At 52.2% G+C, this 19,644-nt stretch overlaps 6 protein-coding genes across 6 annotated transcripts; 4 read left to right on the top strand and 2 right to left on the bottom strand.

The window, feature by feature from the left end:
* Nucleotides 1–394: 394 nt before the first annotated feature.
* AYO21_00324 (hypothetical protein) lies at nt 395–4,933 on the top strand (the record flags this gene model as incomplete). Its single annotated transcript, XM_022650314.1, has 1 exon — nt 395–4,933. The coding sequence occupies one exon, from the start codon at nt 395–397 to the stop codon at nt 4,931–4,933; it is 4,539 nt and encodes a 1,512-aa protein (XP_022517640.1).
* A 2,099-nt stretch (nt 4,934–7,032) lies between these two features.
* Nucleotides 7,033–9,511, bottom strand: AYO21_00323 (hypothetical protein; the record flags this gene model as incomplete). The annotated part of the gene is made up of 2 exons (XM_022650313.1): nt 7,033–7,214; nt 8,776–9,511. The coding sequence occupies 2 exons, from the start codon at nt 9,509–9,511 to the stop codon at nt 7,033–7,035; spliced, it is 918 nt and encodes a 305-aa protein (XP_022517639.1).
* A 4,186-nt stretch (nt 9,512–13,697) lies between these two features.
* Nucleotides 13,698–15,197, top strand: AYO21_00322 (hypothetical protein; the record flags this gene model as incomplete). The annotated part of the gene is made up of 1 exon (XM_022650312.1): nt 13,698–15,197. One exon carries the CDS (start codon nt 13,698–13,700, stop codon nt 15,195–15,197), a length of 1,500 nt encoding a protein of 499 aa, XP_022517638.1.
* Nucleotides 15,198–15,298: 101 nt separating this feature from the next.
* On the bottom strand, nt 15,299–16,822 carry AYO21_00321 (hypothetical protein; the record flags this gene model as incomplete). Its single annotated transcript, XM_022650311.1, has 1 exon — nt 15,299–16,822. The coding sequence occupies one exon, from the start codon at nt 16,820–16,822 to the stop codon at nt 15,299–15,301; it is 1,524 nt and encodes a 507-aa protein (XP_022517637.1).
* Nucleotides 16,823–17,575: 753 nt separating this feature from the next.
* On the top strand, nt 17,576–18,058 carry AYO21_00320 (hypothetical protein; the record flags this gene model as incomplete). The annotated part of the gene is made up of 1 exon (XM_022650310.1): nt 17,576–18,058. One exon carries the CDS (start codon nt 17,576–17,578, stop codon nt 18,056–18,058), a length of 483 nt encoding a protein of 160 aa, XP_022517636.1.
* Nucleotides 18,059–18,761: 703 nt separating this feature from the next.
* AYO21_00319 (DNA-directed RNA polymerase) lies at nt 18,762–19,239 on the top strand (the record flags this gene model as incomplete). The annotated part of the gene is made up of 3 exons (XM_022650309.1): nt 18,762–18,837; nt 18,890–18,953; nt 19,008–19,239. 3 exons carry the CDS (start codon nt 18,762–18,764, stop codon nt 19,237–19,239), a joined length of 372 nt encoding a protein of 123 aa, XP_022517635.1.
* Between the last annotated feature and the right edge of the window lie 405 nt (nt 19,240–19,644).

The following is a 19,644-nucleotide window of genomic DNA, read 5'->3' as shown; positions in this document are numbered from 1 at the left end:
CACCCACAGTGCAATAGCTGAAATTTATAAGGCAGGAGGGTCAACCTTCTGCCGCCCGCCACTCGTTTATGCTCACTAGGTGCTTGTAGTTAAAAAGGAGATAGGGAGCCAAGGGAGCTTCCAGCACGCTGCTCCCCGTCGAAGCCGCGTTTTAAGGTGGTGACGCTTACCCCTATTGGGGCAGGGACCCTGATTCTTACTCGTAGATAGTCCAAAAGTGCCCGTGAGCCACGAACTTCAAAGAATTGTTGATTGCAGGCAACGCCATTCTGTTTCTCCAATCCCGACAACTGTGTCCAGTTCGACTCTTGCTTCGTTTTCAAAGCTTTTCTTTTGCAGGTATTCTGCTGTCTGTAATTCAACCTCTTCGGTCCGCTCGATGCGGTAATCAAAGATGATAATAAGATCCTTCTGTCGTCGCGCAGTCGCCTCGTCGGTCGCTCTCCTCCTGTTGCTAGCCTCTTCTCCGCAGCCTACGCAAGCAAAGAAAGATGGTCCAACCATCTCCGCTACGACCTTTGATAACCCGCTAGAAAACGTCTTCTACTTCGATGACTCGGACGTCGTCATCGGCTACGATGGTGAGACCGGCATTGTGTGGCGCAGTGCTGATGCGGGCGAGACGTGGAAAGAGATCAATGATCAAGGACAATCGGGAAATGCCTTGGACGTATACCGGCATCCCTACGACAACCAGCGCGCATATATCATTGGCTTAGACTCGGACCACTGGGTGACAACAGATACCGGTGAGACGTGGAGGAAGTTTTCCTCTGATGGCGATGGTCTTGCGAGATTTCGCAATGCTCCGTTGAGCTTCCACGGCCGCGACCCCCAGCGAGTAATTTGGAACGCGGAGCACTGTCTCGGCTTGGCCTGTATCGAGCGGGCTTTCTATACCGATGATGACTTCAAGACGACCAAGAGGTTGGGTGATATGACCCGAGGGTGCCAATGGGCTGTCAGCGCCCCCGACTTTGCAGAGGAGCTTGCTCCTGAAATAAGAGATCGGATATTCTGTATTGTGGAAGGGCTATACTCCCCGTGGCCAAAGGATAACAGACTCATCGTGTCCGATGATTTCTTCCAAGGAGATCAGCTCGAGCCTGCGCTTGATGATGGCCGAGCTGTGACTGGGATTATCAGCATGGCTGCGGTCAAAGGATTCTTGGTTGCAGCTGCGAAATCAGAAGGCACGGACGAGTTGGCTCTCTACGTGACAAAGGACGCATCACAGTGGCATCGAGCAGAATTTGGACAGCACAGGATAGACGAAGATGCATATACGATCCTGGAAAGCACCAACTACAGCTTGCAGGTCGATGTACTCGGGTCCCGACCTACTAATCCCATGGGTTACCTCTTCACCTCGAACTCCAACGGCACTTATTTTACTCGGAATATTGACCACACGAATCGCAATATCTTTGGCAACGTCGACTTCGAGAAAGTCCAGTCGATTCAAGGGATCGTCTTGGTGAACGTTGTAGACAACTGGAAGGATGTCGAGGGATCCACCATTCCTAGAAAGGAAATTATTTCTCAGATTAGTTTCGACGATGGACGGACTTTCCAGGATCTCAAAGTTGGCGACAAGAGGCTGCATCTGCATTCAGTTACCGATGCAAGGCAAACAGGGAGGATCTTCTCCAGCCCAGCCCCGGGTATTGTTATGGGAATTGGCAATACCGGAAAGTTCTTGAAAGACTACGAAGATGGTGATCTTTTTGTCTCGGATGACGCTGGCGTCACATGGTATGAAGGCTTGGACGGTGCTCACTTGTACGAGTTTGGAAACCAGGGGGCAGTTATAGTCGCCGTTGATGACGAGGATTCCACAAGCCACATAAGATACTCGATCGATCATGGGAAGACCTGGAAGAAGGCAGAGCTTCCGGAAAAAGTACGCGCCAGGTTTATCACCACCGTCCCAGACTCCACCACCCTCAAATTCCTCATGATGGGCGCGAAGGGGACAGGTTCGAAAACCGAATGGGTTATATTCAAAATCGACTTTGAGGGTTTGCATGAACGTGCATGCGGCAAAGATGACTTTGAGCGTTGGCCTGCGCGTGTCGATAAAGATGGTAAACCGAGCTGTCTCATGGGTCACAAGCAATTCTTCAGGAGACGCAAGGCTGATGCCGAATGCTTCATCGATGAGGAATTTAAAGACCCTGTGCCTGAATTTGAACCGTGCGTCTGCACGATGGCTGATTTTGAGTGCGACTACAACTTTGTCCGGGATCCGGACGATCGCACCAAATGCAATCCCGCACAGCCGATCGCGGTGCCAGAGGGCGCCTGCAAGAGCGAGAAGGACACATTTAAGGGCCCCTCGGGCTGGCGAATGATTCCAGGCAATGAATGCCAGCGGAAGGGCGGTGAAGAGCTAGACAAGGAGATTGAAAGACCATGCTCAGACTCGGTGAAGACACCCGCCTCGGGAGAGATCACCGTCGAGAAAACCAACTTCAACGCCGATCGGTTTTCGGAATGGTATTATCTTGAAAGAAGCGACACCTCCCACGGCAATGATGAGACCATTGTGATGCGCACGAGTGAACAAGACATCTTCTTGACACGAGATCATGGCAAAACCTGGGAGCCAATTCTCAAGGGCGAACCGATCACTGCTATTGCACCCAGCCCTTACCATCACGATGCCGTCTTTTTCCTCACAGGCTCTAAAACAGTCCACTACACCATCGACCGAGGAGACAGATTCAACAAATTTACTGCGCCGGAACGACCGAGCACTCTACGCCTCCCCACTTTACGGTTTCACCCTGGGTACAAGGACTGGCTACTCTGGTCAGGCGCCGTTGGGAATGACGACCATACCAACATTTGGTTGTCTAAAGACCGCGGTGACCACTGGGATACTTTGGTCCGTTACGCCAGAAAATGTGAATTCATCACTCGCGAAGGTCAAGGCCAAGGCGATCAGTTGATCTACTGTGAACAGTATCAAGATGAAAACCCGGACAAGAATCTCATGCTTTTGTCCAGCGACAATTTCTTTGCCGAATCAAAGGTGCATTTTCCTGATATTTTGGACTTTGCGACCATGTCGGAGTTCATTATCGTCGCCGCAAAGACAGAGGACAAGCAGAGCTTGAAGGTAGACGCAAGTGTAGATGGACGAACCTTTGCGCCCGCAGAATTTCCTCGAAATTTCCAAGTGAAACACCAACAAGCCTATACGGTTCTGGACAGCTCTACTCATGCTGTATTCCTCCACGTAACCGTGAATGCTGCTCAAGATCACGAGTATGGTGCAATCATCAAGTCCAACAGCAACGGTACATCCTACGTTTTCACCCTGGGTGGAGTGAACCGGGACACTGAAGGGTACGTCGATTTTGAGAAAATGCAAGGTCTCGAAGGAGTCGCCATGGTCAATGTCGTGTCCAACATAGATGAGACGAACAATGGGGAGAGAAAAAAGCTGAAATCGATGATTACCCACAATGACGGGGCTCAATGGGCCTATCTCCCTCCACCAAAAGAGGATGCGCTGGGGAAAAACTACCCTTGTGTCGAAGAGGCCAACCAGGCCACTGCAAAATGCTCGTTGCACATTCACAGCTATACCGAACGTGTGGACAAGTCAGCCACATTCTCCAGCCCTAGTGCAGTTGGACTAATGATGGCCGTGGGCAACGTTGGAGAGCATCTTCTTCGGAAAGATGATGAAGCCACAGACACCTTCATCACTCGCGACGCTGGTATCACTTGGCAATCCGTCAAGAAGGGCAGCTACATGTGGGAGTATGGCGATCAGGGCAGCATCATCGTGATTGTCAAGGAATCCCAACCCACCAAATCTCTCTTCTACACTCTAGATGAGGGTAGGACGTGGCGAGAGTTCGTCTTCTCCCCAGATGTGGAAATGCAGATTGACGCGATCACCACCGTACCATCAGACAACTCCCGCAACTTCCTCCTCTGGGGGCGTGAGGTAGGGGGAAACGCCAAACGTGGCATCTTCACCGTGCATCTGGACTTTTCCGGCCTCGAAGAACGTCAAGTCAAGTGTGAACTCGATGAGAAGAACCCCGAAAAGGGTGACTACGCGCTCTGGGAACCCAAGCATCCTATGCAGGATTCAAACTGCTTGTTCGGTCATGTGGCTCAATATCACCGCAAACGGGCCGATGCCAAATGCTACAATGGCAAGATCATCAGCCACCTCCACAATATCGCAAAGAATTGTTCTTGCACGCGCCAGGATTTTGAATGTGACTACAACTACCAGGCACAAGCAGACGGAACATGTCAGCTGGTACCGGGGCTGCAACCGGCCGATCACGAGCAGAAGTGTCGAGACAACCCTGATCAACTCGAGTTTTGGTATCCCACAGGATATAGGAGAATACCGCTGACGACGTGCCAAGGTGGGAGAGAGCTGGACAAGCTCGAATCTAGACCTTGCCCAGGTCACGAAAAGGAATACAAGAAAAAACATGGCATTTCTGGTGTGGCATTGTTCTTTTCGATTGTGGCCCCAATCGCAGCCTCCATAGGTATCGGGTATTGGGTGTACACGAGGTGGCAGAGCGGATTCGGTTCGTTTGGGCAAATCCGGCTGGGAGAAAGCATGGGTGCTTCTGGAACGTCTTCTGGAGCAAGTAGCGACCCGCTGTGGATCAAGGTGCCTGTGGTGGTGTTGAGTGGCGTGGTCGCGGTGGCCAAGGCGATGCCGTTGCTTGTGATGAGCTTGTGGAGAAGCGCAAAAGGATATATGCCTGTTGGGAGTGGAGGTAGTGGTTCGGGCGGACGTTTTGGGGTGGGAAGAGGGTCGAATGCTGGCTATGGTGCTCCTTACCGCTCGAGAGATGCCTTTGCAAGAAGAGGTCAAGATTACTCCCAAGTTGTGGAGGATGACGAGTTGTTAGGAGATGGGCTGGATGACGAGGAGGAAGTTTGAATGACCATGGGCAACGAAAAGGGCAGCGGAAAATCTCTCTCGGGCTATCATGAAACCACGACGCATTGGACAGAAAAGAAGGCAGCTTGACCCAGGGCTTGCTCGCTCACTTGAGGGCTCATCGTGGGCAGGATCAGTGTTGCCTGGGGCGACAGGATCATGACACTTGGCCAGCAAGTCAAGCAAAGCCTGTCTTGACGCAGAGAAGAGGCTGCGATTCTTGACCATATTCTTAACCTGTCGTTATTTTACCAGACCGTCTTACAGGGTCGTTGAAAGCTGGAGATCAAAGAGAGAGGGAGGGAGGGGGGGAGGGAAGGAGGCAGAGACGGACCCGGGCGGGCGCTTTCTGAGCTGTACAAGAATCATGTCCCTAGTATATCTGACTTTTTCAGTATTTTTATGGTATAGAAATGAACACTTGAGTTCTTTGAATGTGTCCTCGCCTTGGATTCTACCAGCTCCTGAATCTATGCCTTTTTCGGGTTCGGTGCACAATTACCACAGTAAGTAGAGGGTCTTGTGCGGCAGCACTGGTCTGGTCGCACTGGACCGTGGCCGTTGGTCATTGGTCACTGGTGGTGGTGGTGATGGAGGTGGTGATACCATCACGAGACGAGGTACGACCCCATGTGCGTGTGCGGTGTCATCAGCTACCTCAGGCACGTATGGGAATCGGGTCAGAACCTCGTACCGAGTACCGCGTATAAGGTACGAGGTAATCATGCCAAAAACAAACACACAGTCCATGCCCACAGCTTACCGCGTACCACCCCAGCACACACCAGTAATAGGGCGGCGATATGGAGGGGCGGAAGGAGAGAAGAGGAGGATCAAGGATCGAGGATTGAGGATGCGCTGGCCGGCTCGCTGGCTTGCTGGCTCGTGTACGAGGTCCGTGTACATGTGCCGTGGTTGCTGATTGACTTACTTGACAAGTGGCATGGTTGGTTACCTACATATGTAGCGCAATGGATACGGTAGGTACAGTAGGATGGGCGAAGTGGCACCACGTACCACGTCAATGATATAGTTAGGTGTGGGGTGGATATACCTACCTATGTAATGTACCTACCTACCCGCCTACTCGCTCACTCGGTAGGGATTCCGGATTTGAGGATTTTAGCATTGAGGTTTCGCTGGACGGTGACCGGGACGGAGACCGTTGCGGAAACAGGGGTGGTGAGACGGGAGAAAAAGGGTCGACGGAGTAGTCGTTAAGCCATTGCAGCCATTGCGTGGTAGCAAGCCAGCGCATTGCTTTGCACTGCATTAGATGACATTACATTGCACTACGTTGCATGAGCTGGTTGACGCGACACGGTGCGGTGGCATGTACAGATAGAGAGATGAATGGAGGTCGAGGCATCGGCCCAGGTACCTAGGTGGATAGGTAGGGAGGTAGGTCGTGTGAGTCTCTCGAACGCCCGAGTCGAGTCGAGTCGAGTCAAAGGACCTCTCTCCATGAACAAGACGTCAGGGCAGGTCGCCACTCAAGAGAGGAGAAAAAGAATAGAAGAGAGGATAAGAAGAGGACAAGATAGACAGAGAGATAGACAGATAGGCAGACGAGGCATGGCATGGCGTGGCAGAGAGACAAAGACAGCCGATGATACCTCAGGTACTGGAAAGGGAAACGACAACACATGGCCATGCGTGAGGCTGAAACAAAAAAGGGGGGGGGGCACAGCATCAAGCGTCCAGCGCGTTTGGCGTCGGTCATGTGGTGGTGAACCAGACCAATTGCACCAACAGACAAACAGGCAATACAAGAACAGAAAACCTAAAGCTCCAACAGGTGCAGTTGGGTACTTCTAGAATATGCATGTTCCCTTCGTTCTATCATTTCTGTGAAGCTTGTCAAGGTATGCGCATTGTAGGCTTTTCTGACTCCTTCGCTATGGAGAATCAATCCCAGCTTGTTTTGGGTACGGTATGTAACATTTCCAAACTTGTCTTTCTTCTCTTTTGTCTTCTCGCTTGCTTCCAAGTGTGAGGATGTGACTGCAGTCCCGTTGGCGTAGGAACCGGTCAAGAACTGAGGGCTCGAGAGGTAGAGCTTGGAGAGGTGAACCGTCGCGCCAAAGACATTTGGCTACTTATTTGCCGGCGAAGCCATCCTCGACTTGTTTCGTGGCCTCCTCCTTGGAGATGCTGTATTTCTCAGCGACCTTGGTGATGAGGGCGTCCTTGTTGCCTGCGACCTCCTTGAAGTCATCGGCGGTGAGCTTGTCGAACTTGGAGCGGAGGTGAGCCTTGGTAGCTTCGTCGGCCATGGTGACTGTGTTTTGAAGTTGGTTGTAGATAGGAAGACTTAAGTAGGATCTGGCTGGAAAAGGGTCTGAAGTGAGGACTTGGGCTTGAGGAGCTGGGAGAAGAAGAAGAGAAAAGAGAAGGTCGTGCTTCCCTGGATGGTGTTTATATAACCCGTCATCACTGCCGTCATGTTACCCCTCCACCCCTCATTTCCTTCAAAGACCACCCCTTTCTGCAGAAACACTCAATTGGGAGCAGTGTGGATTGCACAATTTGATTGAGGCAAGCCCCACGTCTGAAAACGAAAGAATTGAAGGCCACGTCGTTTGTCAAAGACCCAATCAGGGCAAGCATGGTCCTCACCGATTGATCCTGACGCCAAATGAAAACGCCAGAGGGTCGGTGACGGCCCGCTGGATGAAGCATGGCGCCGCACGTCGCCGCATTTCGGTGCCGTTAGCCTTGAGCGATGGAGGGGTCCAGTTCGCGTGCGCGTGAACTCGACCCACGCACGCCATGGGAAGAGCTTCTGGCGGTGAGAAGATCGAAGATGCTGAGATTTGAGGACGGGAGCGAATGGCATGTGAAGTTACCAGAGTCCTGAAGACGGCCCGTCAGCAGGCAGGTCATCAGTCGTCATTCCATGGCAGGCAACGAACTCATCCAGTTTTGTTTCCATGATTGTCCCCATTGTTTATAACTTTTTTTTTACACTTCTGGCTGCCCCTCCATATTTCCCCTGCTTACCCCTCGATGCCTGGACTCGGGGCCTAAGCAAGTTAGCATCATCTCCCCGAGAGGGGGGTCTGGATGTCAGGGCCGTGAGAGTCAGCAGGGGTTGATCGAAGATCCCAACCCTCGATGCCTAGCTAGCGCCACCCGTTGAACCCTGAGTTACCCTGGAACCAGACGCCCAATGCATCCTTTTATGGGGCTCTTCTTCGTATCCTGGATCCATCGTCTAAAGAAAAAGTCGGTACGAGTTGGGAAGTCGGCAGAAACGGAGGCACAGAGAGTGGCTCGGTCAGTCTGGACCTCTGTAGGACCGTGATAAGAGAAAAGCACAATTGGGCACTGACTAGGAGGGAGCCAGACCGCTTCTCAGCCCATTGGATGCTCTACTGGCTCGGTTGAGTTGTCTGGCTCGTTTCCAGCGCCGCTGCAGGATGTTGGCTTATCGTTGGGCTGCGCATTCCTGCTAAAGAATGGCGTCCGTGGCCAAGAAACGGTCACCGCAGCCAATGAAGCAATCTCCGTGGGCTCAAGATGATCTGGCTATGCGGAAGAAAGTGCAGATAAGGGATGCAGAGGCGGTGCTCGACTTCACCGGCAGTCTCGATTGACATGGCGAGCATGAGAAGGAGCGTCACAAAATACGAAAAGACCTTCATTCATTTCACTATCAGCGCAAGTCCACTTGTTCCTCGTCACAGCGTTGTCACACCCCTAATGGCTACCTTGGACCCTCCAGGCACTTGACATGGAATCGCTAGCCTTGAACGAACATGGGAAAACATCTGTTACACCTTCCCAACGAGGTATACCTGTCGCGCCGGGTCATGGCCACCTCTTTCAAGGCAGCATACTCTCCGTTCCAGTGGCTAGGACAAAGTTGAGCTTGTAGAAAACATGGCAATGTCGCAGGAGAGCCCGTGTACGCATTACCCATGGTCGGGCATGGTTAAATGCTTCCATAAGCTCATCCTTGACCTCCCCGTCTTCATTCTCAATCTGTTGAACCTCTTCCTCAACTTTCTTCAAATGGGTGGTTATCTGATCCAATTGATCGATGGTGATCACGGTGGCGGTGTTCTGATCAATCAGAAATTTGGTGCTGAAGGTATGATACTTTCGCGAATTGATGGCCGTCTGGTAGGATTGCAGACCTCTTTGCGTCATACCGATTCCCTCAATCTCACCTCTGATGGCGTCGAGGAAGGCCCGTTTGGTCCTGGGAACGACAGATGGTTCGTCGAATGATCCGGTGAAACCGAAAGCACACACAAATCCAAATGGATCTCCAGAAGTTGGCGCAGGCACATTGGTGGGAAGATCGGCCGCTGTCTGTCCGCGGGGAGGCACTGTCTCTTCAGCCAGAACAAGGGCCTCCAGTCTTCTGTCAAGCTCATTTTGCAGTGCTGTGGTTCCTTCGCTGAACAGAGACCCGCTAGTCTCGCTTTCGGCAGGAGTGGAAGACTGGGCACCAGCAGATGAGATGGGAGTGACAGCCTCAGCACTGTCACTATCAGAAAAAGCCCGAGCCTTGGTGGGAGAGGAGCCGATATGGTATTCGTCGCCAGGGCACGGGGTCAGGGGAGACATGGCTGTGTTTAAGATGGAAGCAGATGGTGGTTAAGCAATATATCGACGCAATGGTAGATGCACTGATGACGCGCCAGCAGCTCGGTGTTGAAGAAGCACGTACAGATTTGGGAAGAAACAGGCAAAGAACAGGATAGAAACATAGTAACAATGGTGACGAACAAACAGCAACCAACAGGCGGAACATTGTATTCGTGTGAAACAACAAAGCAGGTCCGGTAACAGACGCGGCAGCAGTGACGAGGGAATGATCACCAGACAAATTGAACACACATGATCCAGAAGTCGAGAGAATGCTAATTCCACCGCCACAAAAACTGCCATAATGAAGCAAGAGTCATGTTTGTAGTCTTTCAAGCGCCCCTACATTGTCTGCTGTTGAATCCCACGGTCCGCAACGTTCCGAATGCTAATGGATCGAGACAAAGATCCCCAGAAAAATCCTATTTAGGCCAAGTTTGAGGCAAATCCTCGCCGGTATGGAGAAAAGAATGCAACTACCCATCTTTTGTTCTTTCATGTCGCCTGCCAGGCGAAGACCGCAGGTTCTGTTCCCGTCGACTGTCCAATTCAAATGTGACCACCTCTTGCTCGTGTTTGCTTTTCATCATCGACCAGCCTGCATCTTGCACAGATTGAGGGAGCGGCTAACGGTGTAAGGCTCAACGGTCTGCCTGGAGACAATGTGGAACATCGACTGTGCCGAAACGAAAGGAGACTCTGGTTCAGGGCGCATGATGAGGAAGTGAGAAAACTGGTTGCCTTCCACCTGATGAATCGAAAGCCGCCAAGAGAAGCACAACAGCAGCGCATCCAGTGAAGCCACTGTGCAGGGTGCTAGGCCTGTCAGGCAGGTCGCTTCTCCCGCCACTTGAACCTCGACCACCGCACCACTGGCACCGCTGCAGTGACATGCCCATCTCCTCTTATATTCACCTCTTCTTCCCAATAATCACCTGCACTTGTGCTCAATCGTGACCACTTTGCTTCTCTGCTTACAAGTGAGAAGTCTTCCATCCACGTCTTGTTGTAACTTACGTTGTTAGCTCTAGCTTGATAAGGCTGAATACCCGTGCGCTCATTACGCCTTGACCAAGCTCAAAAGAAAGCTCTCTGGTTCTTCTTGAGTATCTTGTGACCTATCTTCTTCGTGTCTACTACTTCCAGAGTCCACCCTTCCCTTCAAGCCCCTCAGACCGCGGGAAACGCTCGAGTTTACTTCTCTTCCTCGAATACGCTACGCATTGCAGCCGATGGCGCACAGTGGAACAATACAAGGAACAGATGGCCAGACTAGCCATACCTCGCATGAATTTGCTACGAAGGAAGCCTCAAGCCACCGTGTTGCCGCCATGCCTGCTGTAACCTTACGCAGGACGGGAACGAAAACGGGAACGGGAACGAAGGGGAATGCTCAAACAACGGAGGACCAAATCAAGCCTTTTCTCAGATTCCTGAGCGGGGAAATTGACACCTTGACCCTGGTCAACGTTGAAGTTCTCGAACAGACCATGGTCAACGTCGAAATTATCAAAGAGACAACAGACCCAAGTTACAAAGTCACCAGCCAACCACGGCAGGACTTGGGCTCCTCCACCACTGGTGTGCTACATTCTAGGACCGCCGTCAGAGATGAAGCTTTGCCAGAAGAGTCTCTGGACATGGTGTCGGATACTCATTCGGGGTCGTTTAGGATACGTCGGATGCATGAGCGGTCTACAATGACTCGGAAAAGGAGCAGACTGCCGCGCGCTGGCATTCCCATCCCCGAAGGCGACGCTCTCATGAATTGCCGAGCATGCTTCGACACCATGAAACATCCCATTTATCTGGATTGTGGCCATACCTATTGTCGACTTTGTCTCAATGAACTTGTCAGGGTCGGCACCGCAAATAGGATCCAATGGCCACCGACATGCTGCTTTTCTGGGCGGCCCATGGATGTAAGTTCAATCCGACAGCATCTTGACGAGGAAGTCCTTTCCCGCTACCTTGAGGTCAGCGAAGAGTACTCAACCCGCAACCCAATCTATTGCTCCAACAAATTCTGCAGTCTCCACATTCCCCCAAGCCAGATTGAGGACAACAAGGAAAAGTTTGTCTTGTGCAGCAAGTGCCGAGCCGAGACCTGTGTCGAATGCAAACAAGGACGTTCGGACCATGTCGGGATTGAAGGAACTACCTGCAAGAGCCCTGAGGCGCTGATGGATGAGAGGGATTGCAAACTTGCCAGAAGCAAGCAATGGAAACAATGTCCTAGCTGCAAGAATCTGGTCGAGAGGACAGAGGGATGCGACCAGATTCGGTGCTCGTGCGGTGCAAGTTTCTGTTACAAGTGTGGAGTAGATACATCCAGCTTGTCTGCATGTCAATGTCTCCAGGCCTTGTATGACATGGAAGAGAGGGTGCGACGCTTTTCCGGCGTGATACACCGTCAACCACGATGGACACCTCCTGCTAACTTTGACTATATTGAACCAGACGCACCTTCATCATCTACTTCACTCGATACACAGAACTTCTCTTGCTCCCGACGGTCCAAGAGGCCTAAGGTACTTCGCCGTCCCGGGAATGCATCTCCAAATGCTTCACGAGTAATTTCAGGGAAGTCCACAACAGAATCTTATAGAGATACAGGAACACGAACATTAACGGAGACGACGGAACCTCCGTTGCATTATCCTCTTGCTCGGACCTGGACGCGGAATGGAGACAACAAAACGAATATGACAGAAGCCAGAAATAACGAGGTTGGACCCCCAGAACCCATATCTGGTGAGTCCGGGTCGATTTATGGACCTCTAAGCACCCCTGATTTTGTCCCGAATCCCGACAACAGTCTTGCGACTCAGGCAACAGCGTCTCCCAGATTGCCTGTATTAGAGCCATTATTTAGGCCCTTTTCTCCAGACCAACACACATTTACTGAAATAACATACCATGTGGGAGACACGCCAATGCTACCTATGTTTCTCGGGTTACCGCAAGCACCTCCGCCGTGGCCAACACCCACCCTACACCACAACCACCAAGCTCGGCGATCTTGGCAAGCATTCCAAGCAACGGCTGAAAACTCCGTTTATCAGTATTATCAAGATTTCAATTCGAGACAATGAGAGCAAGAGCGAGAAAGAGTCATGTAGGGAGGTGAGGCCGGTGTCTGGATTGAACAGATTAATAGACCACGATCCCAATGTCCGCTGGGATTATGTGGTCAGGGAACTCGAAAGACTAGGAAAAGAGGTAACAGGGATGGACTGTGATTCGCGCAAGTCTGCTAGGGGGATTAATTGTCACTGAGTGCACGCTGGCACCTTGGATCCTTCTGGATATCAATCGTTTCTTGGAGACAAGATTTCGACGGCACACCCAGTCATGGTTTTTTGGAGTTGTGACTTTTGCAGTTGGCAGTTATTCATCGTTATCTATCTGATGGTGTCCTCGTTGGCGATCGAGTCAGAGGGAGAGAGAAAGAGAGATCGGATCAGAAAAGCCAGCTGATCTCACAACCCATTCTCGGCACCATTTAGTTCAGTTCATAAGTTTTATCAGCCACACCTGGGTGATATCCAAATAAAGCTTCGCAGCCAGTGGATCCTCCCCAAGAGCAGGAAAACGGTATCATCTTTGATGCACAGCCCAGGGAGGTACTACTGAGTAGGTCATGACGTCGACGACTCTTTTTACTCCCTTTTTTTTTTCCCACCCTGGTTACTCCCAGGGTCCTAGCAATCTAGGGGTAGAATTAGACGCACGGGGGTTGTGAGGGCGGTTGGTAGATGGACGCACATCTGGGATTCTGGGAATTCAATATACACATGTACCTCGTGCTTGGTACGCATGTACGTCTGTTTGTGCGTGTATGTATGTGGGTACATGTCTAGGGGGCTTTGTAGCGACACAGAAGAGCCCCATCAATCAATCAATCTGTACCTCGTACAGCGGCTTGGTCAAATTTAACCGGTGGCATTCAGTCATTCTGTCTCGTCTCGTCTTGATCGGCATTCTTTGGTAAGAAGGCGGAAAGGGAAGACATCTGAGATATCGAGCACAAAGTCATCATCACTGTTGTCACCGCCATCCCGACATAGGAAGACACGCGTTCGACCTCGACCAATCATACATAGATAGGTACGTGCTAGCCAGCTAGCCAGCCACTCCTCCGAACATAGCCATAGCCATAGCTATGGCCGCGGTCGCCGTTGCGACTGCGACGGCGCCAACGAGAGCGGAAACACACTCTAGAAACTCCAATGGCGATCGCCATGACCAACAACCAGGACCGGAACCGCAACCGCAGCAGCATTTCGGCGGCTTCGGCGGCGGCGGCGGTGTGCAAATCACCACGCGCACCGACCTCTCGTTCCTGTACCGCGCTCTGCGCGCCGTCATGAAACCGCTGCGTCCCCGTCTCGTCCAGCTCGGCGGGTCAGCCCAGCCAGCGGGGTCGCCGCGCCTGTCGCCGCCGAGGAAGCGGGGTGTGCAGATCACCGAGACGCGGTGTGCCGACGTGTGGATGTATCGGTATCGGGTGAACGCTCGCGCGGGCGAGGGGGGGAAGGCGAGAGGACGAAGAGGAGGGGGACGAGATGAACGAGGAGGAGGTGGTGGAGGAGAGCGAGGAAGACGCGTCCACCACGTCTATTATTTCTGCGGCGGCGGGTTCCAATCGCCCCCTTCTTCCGAACACTGGCGCTTCGTGGCACAGCTCGCGCAAGACCTCGCGAGACACCGGTCCAGTAGTACTTCACCTGTCGACGTCAACGATGGTGGCAAACACCACGATGAACCACACAAAAACACCGACACCGACACCGAAATCGAGCTGGTCCTCGTCAGTTATCCACTGGCCCCAAAAAACCCGGCGAGCGAGAGCTTGAGGATCCTCAGAAAGTGGCTCACAACGGTCATGGACGAGGTTGCCGCGAAGGGAAACACGCTCAGTCTGGCGGGTGATAGCAGCGGCGGGAACGTCGTCCTGAGTCTGGGATTCTGGGCCGTGCAGAATTATGGGGTTGGACCATCACAACATCAGCAGCAGCAGCAGCAGCAGCAGAGCCAGCAAGTCCATTCTAGAACAGAAACACCTCTTGCTACTGGCGATGACGACGACAACGACTTGACCAAGTGCACCAACGAGGGACCCGGAATGAGGTCAAGAGAGGGCAAGTTCTCACTCACGGCCCTGATCAGCATCTCAGGTCCCACGGACTTGACCAACACCAACCCAGAAATCCGCAAGGCGGATCAACTGGACTGTCTCCTGACAGAGAAGACGACACGAGAAGTCGCGCAGGTCTGGACCGCGAACGATGACAGCAACGGCACTGCGAACAAGAAGAAACAGAACTCTCCCTCCCACGAACCCACCCCGCTCACCGACCCCAGCGTTTCGCCCCTCCTCAACCCCGACGCGGCCTTCCACGCCCTCAAGGAACGACAGGTACACGTGCACGGGGTCTTGGGCACGCACGACGTGTTGGCGCCGGACGCAATCGCGTTCATGCACAAGTGCCAAAGACTCGGGCTGACGGGGCAGTGGCTGGTGTGGGAGGGCCAGATGCACTGTTTCCCTCTTGCGGGCGGAGAGGGCTGGCTGGGGATCCGGGAAGGGAGAGAAGCGCGCGAGTTTATAGAGAGTGTGTTTCGGAGAGAATCTGGGCGGGAAGATGCGAATCATGTATAAAGTCAGCATGCAATTGCCATGTCGTTGTTGAGGGCGTGAACGCTTGCTTGGTAGAATTCTGTACAGCAGTGAAACAAAGTCTGAAATAACGGTTTGCACACCTATTCGATGCCTTCTGCCTTCTGCGCTGGACTCTCAAGCAGTCCCTTCTCTCCTAGGCCAATGATGGCACTGAGCAGGCGTTTCCTACTCTCTTCTCGCTCCTTTTCCACCATGACCTGATACAATCCCTTCCTCCTTATATTGCTGATACCCGTGGTTGTTGTAGGTTTACGCTGGCCTGTGGTAGCTCCCATGTCACTTCTTCCATGCTTCCGAGTTATATCATGAGAATAGCGGCAGCTTGATCCCCATTTGCACGTTTTGTACTTAGCGAAATGCTTACAGACTTGGGGCGCATGTAGTCTTGACTGTGGTTGCAACGGGAGAGAGACATGTGCACGAGAGGCCTCTTTGGTGCTTGTGACCTCTGGAATCGAGTCTAAATCAGAGCTAGCATCCGAGTCGGTATCGGAATCAGAGTCGGAACTTGTAGACGAGCCAGAGGATGAGGTGGCGTCTGAGTCTGTGAGGTCTGAACTGGACGTGGCGTCGCCTGCTTCTGTGGTAGGAAGTCGACTGGGTATCGTGGCAGCGCTCGAGTCTGGCGATGTGGTTTCTTTCATCTCTGCAAGTCTCAATGCTTCCTCCGCTTTCTCCAACTCCTGTTGTGCTTTGAGAGCTCTCTTGCGAAGTTTATCGGCCTTCAATTTCGCTCGAGCGGCGGCATTTGGATTTGCGGATTCCTCACCAGTCTGAACGCTTTGGTCCTGTTCGCGTGGCTGTTTCACCTTCCCAATGGCTTTGAGTCTTTCGGCTCTTTCCTGTTCTCTTTTGGCCAGGACCTCTTTTCTGGCCTCTCGCTTCGCCTTCTGCTCCTCCTCCCATTTTCGTTTCTTCTCCTCGGCTTCCTTCTTCGCCGCCGCAATCCGCGCTTGTGTCGGGTAACGCCGTCTTCTTTCTCCAATCCAAGCCAATATCTCTTCTCGAGTCCGCAGAGCTAGAGGATGCCCTCGGTATTCGAATATGTAACCAGCCGCGCCCGAGGCCGTCGTGTGCGCCAGACGCTGTTCCTCATCTTCATCGTCTTCTGGGTCGGAGTCTTGGTCAAATCTCGCCGGGGTCAGTCCGAGGGCATTTTGTTTTCTGGGTTCTACCTTCTTGGGCTCGGGTGGTATCTGGCTAGTTTGGTCAACGGATGGCCTGCGAGTCAACAGGTGTTCGATCGAAGCATTAAAGCTAGGCACTGCGGGCGCGGCCGTAGGACGTGGGCGATGTTGCTGTGCCGGAGCAAATGCGGTGCCGTGATTGCGCTTCTGCGGGGCGTTGAGAAAACTTCCTCTTTGTGGACCATTATTCAAGGGCTTCTGCGACCAATTCTGATTGTATACTGCGGACGACGTAGTTGATCCCGGACGGGTGCTGCCATACCCTCCACGCCCACCTCTTGCATATCCTCTGGAGGGATGGCCACCTCTAAATGACCCTCTGCTGCTTTGAAAGGCTTGATTCTGCTGAAAAGTCGTCTCCGTTCGTTTGGGAGGAGGTGGAGGCGGAGGTGGGAAGGAAAAGGGCTGGCTAGACATCCAGAGAGCACAATGATATAAGCAGGTATCAACGCTAAAGTACTTGGTAAATCATTTGGGTACGCGGGATCCAACACAAGTACCTGCACCCAGAATTTCAAGCAGCAAAACTTGTATATGGTTCGATGGCTGCGGAGTCGGGTGGTGTTGACTGATACAAATATTTATTTGGCGGTGCCCGCCATGCGAGGCTGAGCTAGTGGCAAGGCTGAGAAATAAGGCTAGAACCCGAAACCCTTGCCGCCCTGCACGTCCCCGGCAGGCCCACTGTCCTGTCCACTCAACTACTACTGCTATTGAATACAATTTCCTCCATCCTTATATACGTATTTGCATCATTCGCCGTCTCAACAGCCAAGGTCTTGACATGTTCTACTATCGTGGGGTTTAAATGTAGAAGGGTTCTTTGGGCTTGCAGAGTTCTACGAAGCGAGCAAGGGATCAAGATACGGATGTAGACACAGGTATCGAGTATATATATGCAGTAAACCCAACCACATCGGTCTCTTTGGAATTGAAAAGCCTGCTTGTATACGGCCGGTCTGTCATGCGACATTTAACACGATCATCACACAAGTATAAAGAGGCTGCATGGATGGGACGCGGTCAAAACAGGTGAGACTTAAACATCACCTGATCCCCAGGCCTCAAAACCAGTCAAGTATATGAGGCAAGGGAGTAAAACTACATGCAAAACCCTACAACTTCCAACACAACGAACAATTTCTCAAGAGTCAAGCTCAGCAACCACACATGGAACTCAAGACCGTCCTCATCGATAACCCTCAGGGCCTGAACCTGATTCTCGGCCACTCTCATTTCATCAAAACGGTCGAAGACCTTCATGAAGCTATATTCAACACTGTCCCGGGGGCCAAGTTCGGCCTTGCCTTTTGTGAGGCCTCGGATGTCTGCTTGGTTCGCTACTCGGGAACGGATCCAGAGCTGGTCACTCTGGCCCAGCGAAATGCAATGGCCATTGGCGCCGGCCACAGCTTCATCATTTTCCTACGCGACATGTACCCTCTTAATGTCCTCGGCGCTATCCGCGTTGTCCCCGAGGTTTGTCGCATCTACTGCGCAACGGCGAATCCTGTGGAAGTGATTGTGGCCCAGACAGAGCAAGGCCGAGGAATCCTAGGCGTGGTGGATGGCTTCAGTCCCAAAGGTATCGAAGGTGAAGCGGACATCGCAAAGCGCAGGGATTTTCTGCGGATAGTGGGATATAAGGCTTAGGACAGCGACGATGATAGGTAGCAAATGGTGGCACAAGAACGTTCAAGGTGGAATGCAGGTTGAGGATGAAATTCGCTCCTGATGGTGGCGAAAAGGAGCTGCCAAGACCACGTTGTGGCTAAAAGCGGCGCGTGAGCGGATCCTCTATCAAAGTCTCTCCAACATGACAGGAAGATTTTCCCAAGCCACACCCATAGCACTCGCTATTCCATTGTTCCAGCATTCCAGTGTACCCTGATTCTCAGAGTCCCAGAACATGCTACATTTCGTCTTGTCCGACTCCCAATCACGGAACCTTCTGCGCATACCGTAGGAACATGTTCATTCTCGTACGGTCACCTCACTATTCTACTCGGTCGGGAACACAGAGAAATACTAATTCGATAGACCACTTTCGACGACCTGGTGCAGATACCGCCACATGGATTTGTGAACAACCAAATTACCCGACAAGACCTCGAAGACCGTATCAATGAAAAATATTCAAACAAAGTCTGCTTCACCCAGGGCACTTGATCTCCAGTTTCTAACCCTTGTGCCAGGTTGTGCAGAAGGTTGGACTGTGCATTTGCATGTATGACCTTTTGAAGGCTTCTGATGGCTTGATCGGTAATGGCACGGGAAATGCCAATGTCAACGGTGCTCGAGAACCCCTGCTGTGTTCGTTTCGCGGGGCTAATGGGAAATCAAAGTTCAATTTCGAATGATTGTGTTTCGACCATTCAAAGGCGAGATCATTACCGGTGTTATCCAGAAATGTACACCAGAAGGCATTCGGAGTAAGTTCCAAGCACCAGTTTCAGCATTGGATGCTAAGTCTACGGCGCCAAGTTACAACACGATTCTTCGACGACATTTTTGTCCCACCGACCATGCTTTTCGAGGGGTGTGTTTAGTGAGTTGATTCACGGATGAAACAAGTGCGAGCTCCATATTGAACCGTCAATAGCAACGAGACTGAACAGACCTGGGTCTGGGAGACTGAAGGCGACCCAATCTATCTCGATGAAGGCACCATCGTCAACGTTCGTGTCGAGGCTGAAAAGTGGAATGACCAAGCACCAACACCTCCCAAGATAAGGAAACCTGGCGAACCTGAACCTGCTCCGGTGGTAGAGTATAGAGTGCCCTACTCTATCGAGGTATTACATCCAGACCATAACCTGAGAGAGCATTTCTAACCTAGTCCAGGCATCAATGGGCGAGCCTGGGTTGGGCGGCGTGGACTGGTGGTGACGCAAAACTGCGACTGATCAAATGGAGGAGCGCTGTACATTTCGTCGATATTACCTGACAGCGTGCAGTTGCCCATGCATTTGGCTAACCACACTTGACCACTGGAACGTCGGTGTAGTCCTTATGGATTCGGCGTATTGGTTGGTTCGAGGGAAGCACTCGCTGTTGGTGGTTACAATTGTCCAAGCACTTGGCGGGGCTATCCGTGGTTAAGCGGCGACTACTGCAACTGCCCCTGGAATGAGTTTGTCATCAACGCCCTTTGGATGGCGCGCATGCTGGTGAAGCTGGCAAAGGGGCAAGAGGAGCCACTAATTTTAAACGCGGAGGAGCCTATCACCCGCTCAGGG

This window comes from Fonsecaea monophora (genome assembly GCF_001642475.1).
Source record: "Fonsecaea monophora strain CBS 269.37 chromosome Unknown Scaff1, whole genome shotgun sequence".
NCBI lineage: Eukaryota > Fungi > Ascomycota > Eurotiomycetes > Chaetothyriales > Herpotrichiellaceae > Fonsecaea > Fonsecaea monophora.
Note: the sequence above shows the minus strand (reverse complement) of the source record. Positions and strands in the feature narration are given on the sequence as shown.